Genomic DNA, 13,027 nt, shown 5'->3' with positions numbered 1-13,027 from the left:
TTTGGAGCATGGCTGTGAGGATTTTTGCCCATTCAGCCATACGAGTATTAAGGAGGTCAGGCACTAATGTCAAATGAGGAGGCCTTGTGAGCAGTCAGCATTCCAAATCAACCAAAAGGGGTTTGAGGTCAGTGCTCAGGCCACATCAGCCTTGACAAATCATGCCATTATGTACCTTGTTTTGTGCACAGGAGCATTGTCATGACATTTGGGCTCCTTAATTTAGAAAATCTTAATGCTAAAGTATGTAAAGACTTTCTAATCAACTGTGTACTAACTTTGCGGCAACAGTTTGGGGAAGGCTCACATATGTATGTGATGCTCATGAGTCCACATATTCTTGGCCATATACACTTCAGATTGGTTTGTTCTTATAGCAGATAACTTTGATTATTTCTAGATATCAGTTAATATATCAAGATCAGTTCAAGATAAAAAATCAGGAAAAAAAATCTTTTATTTGTTGTTTTTTGTTTGTCATGATCTCATTATAAGAAATGTAAGATAAATGTTAGAGAAATTGATATTATTATTGCAGTGTTGTAAAGTTCTGGGGTACGTTTTGGGTAAGTTTTGCAAAACCTATAATCTGAAGTTAGAGAAACATCTCCGCACTTTCTCCATGCCAACAGAACACAAGCCAAATGTTTTATTAAGGTTCCTTTCCTCCCCACTGCTGTGACATTCCTGTACTATGCTTACAATGCAGAAGGCGGAAAGATGACACATGTGTTCTTGGCTGGTGTGGTGTCTTTACAGGGGCTTTCAGAGGAGATGGGAATCTGAGAGACTGGCCCAGGATAAGAGGAGTAGTGGTGGGAAGCAAGGCTCGGGTATTTTAGGGTTTAGAATTCCAGGACCTCGGGAGTGGGAATTAGAGAGGGGAACAAGATGGTGTCTCATTTGGTCTGGGTCGCCCAGTGTGTTGTACAATAACGAAGGTAAAAGGTCATGCCCGTGTTGTGTCGCCTATGAAAAATCTGAATATTTCTCATATTATACAGAAATTGTATTTTTATCTTTATTTTCTGTTTAGTTTTTGTTTATTTGTTTTTGTTTTAATTTTAGCCATGCATCTAAATGACGTGTGGCCTGTGTAAAACATCAAATCGCTTGGACAGATTCAAGGCATAACATTTTTGTATTTGCATGTAACAACTTCAAATGGTCTCTACATGACTTTGCATGAGAAGAAAATAAGACAAGACAGGTGGCTGCAAATGACTCAGTACTAAAGAGCAAAAACATTGTTGAAAACTAAAATTGGTCTGTACTTTGAGTAATATTGCACTTTATTGCAGTATATGATTACAGAACCATATGTAATAAACAAGAGTGTTCAGTGAACAGAGACACTTTTGAACAGGATTCCTTTAGACACCTCCATAGTCAGTATATTTAAAGCCAGTGCTTGATGTGCCTTTTGACGAAGGTTGTCTATAGATGTCCCAGAGCAACCCAGTAGAACAGGAAGTGGTTGCAAGCCCAGAATGTGTCAGGAATCCGAGTATACACTTCCACATGCTTGTATATAGGGTTTCACCTTTCACGGCCACCACTCCTCTGACCTCAGTGGCCTGACTCTACACCAAAATGGCTACTCATGCCAGCACTTTTTTGGTACCACTGCCAATCATTCTTAGAAGGTTCTCTGTATTTTGCTTCCTGTTTATCATGACTGTGGCGATTTTGATTTTCACTTCCAAAAGCATTAAAGTGCTTTCTGCTGACAGATTGACAAATGTTTTTATTGCTCATTCCACATTGTGTTGTGGCTCTTACTGAGTGTGAAGATATGGCTTCAGTCAGGGAGTAAATAATTCTGATGCCTGGTCTGATTAATTACATTCCCAGTCTACTTTAGGGAGAACAAAAATCCTTCTGAGTATTTTAGTATATCCACGTAGGCCTATGGTCTGTGCCAGAACATTTCTAATCTGTAAATTACATTGCACATGTTTATTTATGAAAGGAGTTGTAAGCTATAATTCCTCCCATATTTTATAGGACCCCCAAACAAAGAAATGCCAATTTGCATGTGAAACAATATTTAGATGAAGTTTTTTATGTGCTAGTTGTTCTCAGAAGTCGGCACTGAAAACTTCAAATACATTACAATGAGACTACCAAAAAAACTAAATAGAGAAAGTTATATTTTCTCAGACAAAAATAATTTGTCTGTAATTCAGTATAACAGTAATAAAGGCCGCTAGAGGTGCAGACATATGAAGAAAAAAATCTTTTCACATGCTCTCGTTGACTACTTTGTCTATTGGAGGCACAATCATGTATAAAATATGAAAGCAGACATAAATTTTTGAAAATAATGTGACATGCTTATGCAAATGTAATATTTGCTCTTCAGTCATATTGACTGACATATTAGGAAGTTACTTTGCTTTCATTTGTATTTTTTATGAAGATTGCACATTTTTACACATGCAAACCGTTACTAAATCAGGCCCTGAAACTTTTTAGCCAATAAGCTACTCTTTTTATACTTTCATGATGTTTACATATTTTATTGATTTGGAGTGACTCAGAGTCAGTGTGGCAACCCAGGACTTTTAATTGGTTTTAATACACTGATGCCTCTTCTTCTTTGACCATGGATTGTGTGCTTTATTCTGGCATTTTCTACAGAAATACCACTTGCCACTTCAGCAGCAGTTTTGATAAATATCTCCTTTAATTACTAGAAAAATGCAGGGCTCTCAAAACAGGAAAGGAAGGAATAATTCATAGGCCCATAGGAAAGGTTTGTCACTGTTTTGACTGTGCCATTACTTATGCCTGCCTTAGTTATTACACATCTAAATTACAGGAAGGACTGGTCAAATTATTTCCTTTTTTTTTTTTCCAGGAGTACATTAAACTTGGCTTTCTCTATGTAGATATAGGAGACATACATCTTTGTCTCTTAGGTCAGTTGATTTTAAGTTACAGGTCATTTCTCATTCCATTTATTTCTATTATGGATGGGATTCATGTCCATGTCTCCGTCCTTTTTCTTCCTTGGGCCATTTAAAAGCAAAGCTGTCATACGCCAACTTCCATTTTCACGCTATTTCAAACCTTAGTAGCCTGGAAAGCAATCTATTATTCTGTCTTTATGCATTCTGCCTAAAGGAAAACAGCTTGATATAATCATTTGCTTTAAGAAAAAATAGCTGCCTGTCATAAAGTTTTCCAGACTGATGGCTGAATGAATTCTTGTGGAAATGATCTGATTAATTTGATCTGACATGAGGTATTTATTTGTCATGAGTGATTTTCACTTTTGTCTATGACAAGATGTGGAATATACCTGTGCTTTATGAGTAACTGCAAACATTTCTGTTTATGAGAGAACATTTTATTAAGATGATCCCAGAACACTGATTTAACTTTGCCTTGATGCTAACTAAGGTGAATTTAAATTAAAGGAAATTTTATCAGCTCATGATGGAGGACTGTTCTGCAATGTGGGCTTAGTAACACTGTTTAACGCAGTATTGTGAATATTACCATGGTCTACTCACCATGACGCTTTTAAGTGTTTTAAGGAAAGAAGCAGCCATGTATAATTAAATATTATAAGCCAAGCAAGTGCAAAAGTACTACTTCAGTGATACATTATTTAGGGTTTTCACTTGTACGTGCAGTGTGTGATAACTATATCCCAGTAGTGTGCTGTGCTACACGAGCCTGCGCCTCCCCCTGTGCTGTCAGCAGTGTTTAAGACTTCGTAACGCACTGCCAGAAAAACCAGCTGGATCTCTTGACGGGCACTGACATCAGGCCTGTGATCTACTACTTTATAAACACAACTCTGAAATTAAACTGCTTTATTTATGCGTAGAGCTGACAGTGTGACTCAGTACAGGAGATGTTTACCTTCGCTACAGCTTTCCTCTGAGTGTCTTAGACTGAGAGGGATAAAGGGAGTCATCATTGATGCACTGATTGCACCTGTACTGACAGAGAGAACAGGCATGCTGTCTAGATATGCATAGTCATAAGATGTTAGTTTATACATGTCAAATATAGTTATAGCTGACATCAACAGGTAAAGTGTGTAAGGTTGTTAAACTCATTTACATTTACACTCATTCATTTTACAGAGGCTTTTATCCAATGTGGTGCAATTTCAAGTTCAGTAGATAAGGTTTAAAGGCCTAAAGGAACCAGTAGTGTTAGCTCTGCAGGACTTGTATTTCAACTTTCCAGTCAATATCCCAAAAGAAAATAACTACATATCTGTCACTAAACTGACCTGCTGAAACTTTTTAATGTCCAAATTGATTAATTACTGCATTTGACTAACACCAGATTTTTTTTCTCTGTTGCAGGACCTCCTGTAAGTACAATTGACCTGTTGTCTTTGTTGCCTGGATTGTGGTAAAGTGACCCAAACTTTATGCCTGTTTGTGTGTGCTGTGCTGTGCTGTGCTGTGCTGTGCTGTGTGTGTGTGTGTGTGTGTGGGTGTGTGAATATGAGCCTTGTCACCTTTACATCCATTTATTTATAAAGGACAAACTACATTGCATAGATTCTTTCTACACTGTTAGAAGGAAACACTCTGTTGTAGGGTTTTGTACAGAGAAGTATATGATGCAGAAGGGTTCCCACATAGGGACAACCATACAAAACTTTAAGACCTTTTTTACATTTTCTAAATGTATAGGTCTTCCTGCTGCATAATAATTCTCAAAAATACGAGGCAGTAAATGGCTAAGCAGATGAAAGGAGAGCAAACGTGAGGACTTTATATGTGTGATAAAACAGCAGGACACATTCAGACCTGTAACCACCATTACAAAACCACAGATCTCTGCTACATCTTTGACTAGCCAGAGATGCATGGTGCATTAACACTTAAGCTGTAGATTATATTCCAGAGTTTGAGAGTTGCCTGTGTTTCACACTGTGTGAGCACAGTATTTTTGCCCTGCTTAGCTTCCACCTTTATGTTTATATTTCATCTTTAATGTCCAGGAACGTCAGGAACATGGCTAAGAATGAAATGTCTATTTCTCAACCTATAATATATAATAATTCAAGCTGATAAATGCAAGCATTGTTATTTCGACTTTGGTGAGCATTGGTGTGAGAGTCTGGGATACCTTGATGAGAAGAGGAGAGGAGAGGAGAGGAGAGGAGAGGAGAAGAGAAGAGAGGAGAAGAGAAGAGAAGAGAAGAGAAGAGAAGAGAAGAGAAGAGAAGAGAAGAGAAGAGAAGAGAAGAGAAGAGAAGCAGTATTGAGAGGACTAAAATTAGGTGTGGTTAGGGACAGCTGCATCCCTGCTTTTAGAGATTGAAGGTCGAGCTCCTCCTCTAAGCCCTGGCAGTGATTAATGATATAACAACGACCACAGACATAATAAAAGGGCAGCCTTATGGCAAAGGGAAGAACACATATGCAGAAATTGAAACTTTAAACTTTTAAGTAAAACTACTTAAAAATAACTACTCAAATACAACATAATAAATTAGCTTGCTTTTGAAATAAGACAATGTTTGAACTTCCACTTGTGTAATCAATTAGGCTTATATGTCTCCACAGAGTAACAAAATATTCAGGTCTTTTTATGATGTCAGAAATCTCTAAAGTTACAGCTTGCTGTAGGTAAATGTGCTGTTTATGGAAAGAAAATGATAAAAAAAAAAAGAAAACCATGTGCATAATATATAACAGCATAAGCAGGCAAGATCTCATTCTAAATAATAATTAAACTACAGTTACTATACTGAAAGCAAGGAGTTCAAAGGTTGCTGTTACCACCATGAAACGGTAGTTTCCAAAATGTGTTTTATTCTTCTTATTCCACAGCAATATCCCAACAGTTGCAATTTTGAAATATTAATCTACACCACAGTGTTTAACCAGTCATAGCTCTCTCCTGTGGTGGAAAACATATTGGCCCTCAAGATTCCTTCCATAATGTCTCCTTACAGAAAGCTTCACCATGATTATAAATCAATGATTATACATTTTTCTTTGTTAATTATCACCACATTTTCTAAGTTGATTTTTTGTATTTAACTATTATTACCTACTTAACTGAATGTATATAATGTATATAATAGAAAATTAATCAACACTTTGAGATTCAAGAATTTAACAGCACTGAAGCAGACTGGTTACTGAACACACACACACATATATATATATATATATATATATATATATATATATATATATATATATATATATATATATATATATATATATGCCTAATTTCATAGTCTTTTATAATCGCCAGCAAGTCATATGCTCAAAAGCTCCAGCAGCCATGAGGTCTTTCAGTATCTGGAGTGATTAATTGGCAACCAGTGGTGAAGTGACAAATGCAGTGTTTGTTTTCAGATGTGGTTGGAAACAATCACACACTCCTTTTGAGTGATGGATGGTTTCAGCTCTTAGCTACGTGCTGATCTACTACTGTGGTGCACGAGTGATAATACTGCGCAGGGAGGTGAGGTTCTAGACCAACATCACTTGGCACAAAATAGCTATTGCTGTGATTCCAATTCTACAACTTCAAGAAATTTTCCATTTCCTGAAGAAAGCAAACACTTTGATGTGTTTAAATACAAAACTGTCTTTCATATTTTACAAACAGCAAACATGAGTATGGTCTTTAGCTATGTGCAAGGCAGGACTAGTTCAAATTAGCATTTAAGCTTAACCAGCTCACAACCATTGAAGTCTACACACGTCTCAAGAACATTGTATCTTTTCAAAGCAGATATGAGCCTAAATGTGTTCAAATCACAAAACCTTCATTATTTTAATAGCATATTCCAAGTCAGCCCTTTGGATGTTGTGTTTGCTCCAAAATGTAACTCTTTGTTTCAGAAACTACAAAAAATAAGAGCTTTTTGTGTATGAGATTTAATACAAATATGATTATATTAAATAAGAATGCAAAATTTTAGATGCTGATTATCTAAAATCCTTTACCATGGTTCAGTGGTTTTCTTCATTAAAGTTTTGATGAGGAAAACCTTATCCTTACACAAGTCATTATTCCTAGCAGCTGCAATAATGGTTTGTGTGGTATAAATCTGTTGAAAAACTGATCCCATCATTCTGGGCTTAAAATATAGGTGGATTTATTTCAATCTGATATATTTGACTAGAACTGAATGCCTGGATGTTTAAGGACTGAGTGTGGTGGTACTGTAACCCCTCAGCCCCTGTGGGGAACCTAATCATTCCCCCAAAAGCACTGTAGCGGTAATGAGAGCCACATGTGTGCTGCTACCATGTAGCACAAATGAGGGGCTCTTTTCCGGTAGCTGAACTTTGACCTTGCCAGACACATCTTTTGGCCAGTCTGAGACATGCCCAGAAGCCAACAGTGGCCTTTCCCACTTAGCATCTGGTTTTAAGCCTCCATGCAGACTATATACACTCCTACACACTCACGCAACTGCTTCATCCTAACCACACACACACACGCTCTCTCTCTCTCTGTTCCCAGTTGATCGAATCTCTGTCTTTTACTGTTTCCTTCACAAACACTCTGCTTTCTAGGACGCACAGATATCTGCACAATATGGTGCCTAGATTAAGTCTTTCCTCTTTCATAACTTTGCCACACGCATGCTTTCAGACTTACACCACTGTTCTCTCTCACACACTCTTTCTTTAAGAGCTTGTATACACACATCATGATCCCATGATACCCAAAAATAACAGACCGACATCTCTGCAATATCGAAACCTTGCCTACAGGCTGAATAGAAATATGTCATACTAGATTTATATAAGGGAACCTATTTTTGTGCAAAAAATATAAGAGGCATAAGAAAATTATGCATAGTATGTACTTCATTTGCCTTTCAGCACTGGCACAGGTGGTAACTTGGCAAAGAGCAGTGCAACTATAAAGAAAAATGTCAGTTACCAAACAAAATGTAAAAATAAATAAATAAATAAATAAGAAAGCAAATTAATTAACATTTCTCAAATGATTTTTCTAATCTTTTCTTTGGACCTTTTTTGGTAGAGAAACATGTTTTAGACAGTAGTAGCTTTAAAAGGTTGTAGAATATCTGACTTTTAAGGACTTTCAATGCTGTAAGCTAAAAGCTGCAAAGCTTTTAAGCTAAACTTCAGGCTTAAATTAAAGTGAGGTGGCTGAGAAGTTTCTTTTAATCCCAAATCAGAAATACTATTCCGCCATTGCTTTTGTGCTACGAGTGAATAACTCAGCAGGTGTTAAAATAAATTCATAAGAAAGGGAGTTTAGAACTGTCTCTGAGGAGTTTGAATGTTAAAGCCTGTGTTACAGAGTTCCACTCTCAGTTCTGCACATGAAAACAGCAACTTAGTGCAAACAAGAAGAATAACTTTCACCCAACTGAGTTAACAGTATGCTCTGATAGAGAAGCATCAATCAGGTAAAACTTCTCTGCAGTTTATAAAAAACTCTTTAAATGGTTTATAGCTTCTTCAAGCTATAAAATACATGCTTAATGTGAATTATTACATCAATTCTACAGTTTATGGCTGAATTCAACCTGTTACGTCTGAATGGATTATGATAGATCAAAGAGCCAATCCAAAAGACGGTGGAAAGGATGTTTTTGTCTCCCTAACAGTTTCCTTTCTGGCTGAGTCTTGATAAATGACTTCCCTTTCTCACTAGCAGGCCAAGAATAAGACACAAACACACTCTCAGGGTTGAATGATCTATGACCACTACTTCCCATGACGGCTTTCAATCATGAACAGAGTATTTCCATTTGAGTGATATAACAGCTATCAGGTTTTGGCTGTAATGAGGTATAATCTCAAAAGTCCACATTTTAGAAGGAGAATAACAGCAGTAGTCTGAATATCTTTCTTTTTTATAGATGTAATAACTTTGGTTAATTAGGTTTCTGGTAAGACAGGAATTAATATAAAATTCGGGGTAATAATAAAAAAAAAACTGCCTGCATGACCACACATCTGCGATTTGTTTTTGCATGTGTGTGCATCTGAAATCTATTCAGACTTCTTCTTTAATGCTGATATAAAAACCCACAGTAAAGTCACATACTGGTTTGGTATCCAGTTTTATTCTCAGGAGTGGAAATGGTGCATATCAACTTAAAGCAGCGTGTTATGGAAAAACATTTCAGATGCCAATTTTACAGTGTTGGAGTGTTTGCATGTTTTCACTGTTTGTGGCGTGCTCTTGCATTGCGTTAGCACACTCAGGTCTTGGCACAGTGAAATTACAATGTAATTTTAAGACTCTTTTCTAATTTTGAATGTCCTGTAACATAAAACAGACTGATGAATTTAGAATGTTATTATGGTTTGGCTGGGTGTTGGGATGTTTGATTGATGACAGGTTCTTTCTTTATTTTTGTACCCATCTCTCTCGCCCTTTTTCAGGGTCCTCCTGGACGAGCTGGCTTTCCGGTAATTGTCTCAGAACTGTCCTGTTGTGTGTCTGTCTTTATCCTTGTTTAGGACTTCCAGTCTCTAGTGTATTGAGAGAATCATATATTGAACAGAAGCTGTTCAATATATGATTCATTTTAAGTTTAGGACTCTAAAATACGAACATATAATGCATCAAAGTTCAGTTTTTTTCAGTAAGATACACAGTGAGACTGTGAAACAGCAACAACGAATTTAGTGAAAATATTCTGTACATGTGCTGTCCTTGGGATGAGTTCTTTTAATGTTTTTAATTTCAGAAAATTGACATATTTAACATATGTGAAGTCAGTAAACCCAAGCAGTCCAGCATAACCATTGGCAAACTCTGCTTTGCACGTTTGTTCGCATCTTCACAGCCCCTCTGTGCTCTGCCTTAATGTCCTCTTTAGAATTTCTGTTGAAATACTAGTATTACTAACCTAAAGACCTAAAACACACCTGGTCTTCATTAAAGCATGTTTTAAGGAGGCTACCTAAAGCTCTCAGCTGTCAATTATAACAACAGCAAACCGCTCTTACTCAAGACAGCTCAGCTTGTGAAACCCAATCATAAAGATTTCCCAAAAAGTGGGTGAAATGGAAGAAACAGCACATTTATTCAGACATTTGACAACTTTGGAAAAAGTCTGAATAGGACTCCTGCAGAGGAGTCAGTTAGATGGATTGCACTGTCTGGAAAAAATATTTTCTATAAAATATATGGGCACATGTATGAATAAATACCTTTATATGAATACAAAGTGTGTATTTGCTTAAAGTGATGGCTTTGGTATGGTTACTTTATTTAACCTTTGATCGTGCTGAGTTGTTTTGATCAAAATGACCCTAAGTAAATATAAGTAGAAATTACTGTTTTGATCTAAGCCATCCTACTGAATATTACATGGATGAAGATGGCCATACTTGCCATTGGCTATTTAAATAATCACTTTACTCCTTATCAGTTTATAATTAAATTGCCAGGTTCTACAGAGTTTTTTTATGAGTTGTAATGAAGTAATGCTCTTTAGTGTTCATTGTCTCATTTAAGAGCAGTATCAGAGTAGAACAATATAATCACTGTTTATCTAGTTGTTTAAATATAATCTTTCACATCTTAGACTTGGATTTACACTTGCTATTATTGTATTTACTTTTATTTGTCAATGTTGCTACATCTTTGCCCCTTTCAAGGACCTAGGCTACAAAAATCTTTAAAAATCTTTTGCATCAAAAAAGTCAAAATGCTGATTGCATATGGTTGCTCCAGCTATATAACATGGATTTAGCTTGTAGAGGGTATGGAGCAGCACAATAAAATTGAAATAGTGATTCTTGGAATCAGCACCCTGGACAGAGCCTCTGGACTCTGTAAGCATTCCTCCAAGGACTTTTACTAATTTTCTTAAGATTAAATCAGGAGGTCAGATTAGACAGGCAAATAAATTGCACTATTTATAAGTAGCTTTTTTATAGAACTATAAATAAATAGCAACCAGTATGAATGCATTATGTAAAAAGCTCAGACCTACATTTTTGAACAACATATCTTGATCAGATAGGGCTGAATCCCCTGACTGGGCTCTTGACAGCTTTCCAAGTTCTCCATTCCCTGTCTGTGATGACTGATCGTATGCTTGAAAAGTGAAACAATAGGCAGAGTAGATACAGTAATTTAGCCTAAATTTTGATAGCTTTCCTAACCCATGGTTTTAAGGTCTCTTGGACTGCACCATTTTATCACTCAATAGCATAAATCCTAGTGGTCTTTCCAGCCAAATTAGCCGTAGACGTCAACAGCTTGAGAAAACATTGATGGAGGGAGTTTAGGAAAGGCAATGTTATGTTGAGGCGTTTGTATATATTTCAGGTAAATAATTATGACAAATAATGTTGTAATGCTGCAATGACACTTAATGATAGAGGTTGTGATTGGTAACATTGATTCATCTGATTAAATGATAGCTGCAGATGTAGACTTTAAATCTCTATACACATATACACCTAGTTGTCAGCCACTTGGGGAATACTGTTAATTTATTGGTTTTGCACACAGATGCTAGATGGTACATATATCTGCTTTTCCACATATGATTCAGAACAAAGGTTTAGGAAAAAGTCCTCATTGCTTCTAATACACACTCTATGCATCAAACAGTCATGCACTGCTGTCACCACCTTCTTCAGCAACTTCAGCTCTTAATAGATGCAGTATGATCTGTTAGAATTTGCCATGTCACTGAATTAAATGGATGTAACTTAAGGGTCGGAACTGTATTAACCTCATTGTGCTTCTGTTCAGATTTAAATAATCACTGATTTCTGAAATTTGCTTTCTGATCAACTTTCTGTGTCTGCACTTAATCTGGCCTTGCATAGTTGGCCATTGGCCTTTATGGATCAGATCATCTGTGGCATGTGTGCATCAACAACACCAACACCTAAGATAATGCTTGAGAATCCAGAGCACTGCACTGATGTGATATTGGCCGGCTTGACTTTACAAACCATCTTCACTTGTTCAAATGTAGAATTAAATTATACATAAAGTATATCTTACTAGTGAGTTTGTTTGGGGAGAAAATCTCAAAAGCTTGTAAATGTTTGTAAAGTGATGCTGTTGCTAGTAACAGTAGATTTACTGATTCAGAATTACTGTTTCTTACTTTACTCTTGACTTTGCATTAATCATTAGGGAGACAAAGGATCAATGGGCATTCCTGGAAGAATGGTGAGTGATTTAAAATGTGCATTAAGCCCAGATAATTAGTGTGTACAAGCAGGTTTTCAATAAATTAGTTTCCAATGCTCATGGTAAGCTATAAAGTGAGTATGTTCATGTCATGTTTTGTATTTACCTTTTTGTGTGAACCTTAGGCCATATGTGATATTGTGCCTAGTTTGACATTAGAATCTAGACTTACATTAAAAACATATCCACACACTTTAGCTTGGCTTAAAACACAAAGATCTGTTTAATTCCTGATAAATAACTTACTCTTTTCAGTAATGAGCAGGAAACGTACCTCTGTGTGCTGATAAACCACCAATATCTTTACTAATATGATTCATAGCATTTGAAAAGGGCCTAAATACAGGACGTGAGTCATAAGAGTAGATTGTGATGCATGTGTCTTCTTAAGGTGTCAAAGCAGAATCTATTCTAAAGGGATATTTGAGAAGGATTATACATACTTTCCTTCCTCATTTAATAAGATTTCTGTGTTAAGAATTCAGATATATTTCCATCCCAACAGAGCATATTATGTTTAAAAGAAATCATGACCTGTTCTTAAAACCCGCCATGCCATAAACACTAATATTTAAACGATCAAAACCCACTGTATAACCTAGCCTCTGTTCATGTTACCCTAATAATAAATAGTTGACATTTGTGTGAACATGTAAGATATAATTACTGCTTTATTTGAATAATAAAGCTACAGTGGTGGCCTCCAGACAGTCTGGTTTATAATGTACCCCTTGTGCTCCTTTGGGATATTTAAGAACAAATTCTCTTTAATAGCAAGTTTTTGGCAGAACTAAACTAAGCACCTTATATTTCACTGTAGTATTAAGCTAGTATGCAGTCTTGCAGATTCTCAGAGGAAATGTATTTT

The 13,027-nt window shown here is 36.3% G+C and overlaps 1 protein-coding gene across 4 annotated transcripts in view; it reads left to right on the top strand.

Annotated features, from left to right (window-relative positions):
* The window catches only part of col13a1 (collagen, type XIII, alpha 1), a 73,192-nt gene that overhangs the window by 23,716 nt on the left and 36,449 nt on the right, over positions 1-13,027 (top strand). Inside the window, exons 3-5 of one of the 4 annotated variants that reach the window (XM_058381184.1) lie at positions 4,332-4,339; positions 9,378-9,404; positions 12,103-12,138. In XM_058381184.1, coding sequence (XP_058237167.1) covers positions 4,332-4,339; positions 9,378-9,404; positions 12,103-12,138 — 71 coding nt within the window. Of the gene's footprint in view, positions 1-4,331; positions 4,340-6,251; positions 9,405-12,102; positions 12,139-13,027 lie in introns of those variants that run through there. The other 3 variants (XM_058381194.1, XM_058381202.1, XM_058381210.1) reach the window with 3 other exon arrangements.

The sequence above is a fragment of the Hemibagrus wyckioides genome, linkage group LG03, assembly GCF_019097595.1.
Source record: "Hemibagrus wyckioides isolate EC202008001 linkage group LG03, SWU_Hwy_1.0, whole genome shotgun sequence".
Lineage (NCBI taxonomy): Eukaryota > Metazoa > Chordata > Actinopteri > Siluriformes > Bagridae > Hemibagrus > Hemibagrus wyckioides.
The sequence above is the reverse complement of the archived record's forward strand: the minus strand, read 5'-3'. Positions and strand labels throughout refer to the sequence as shown.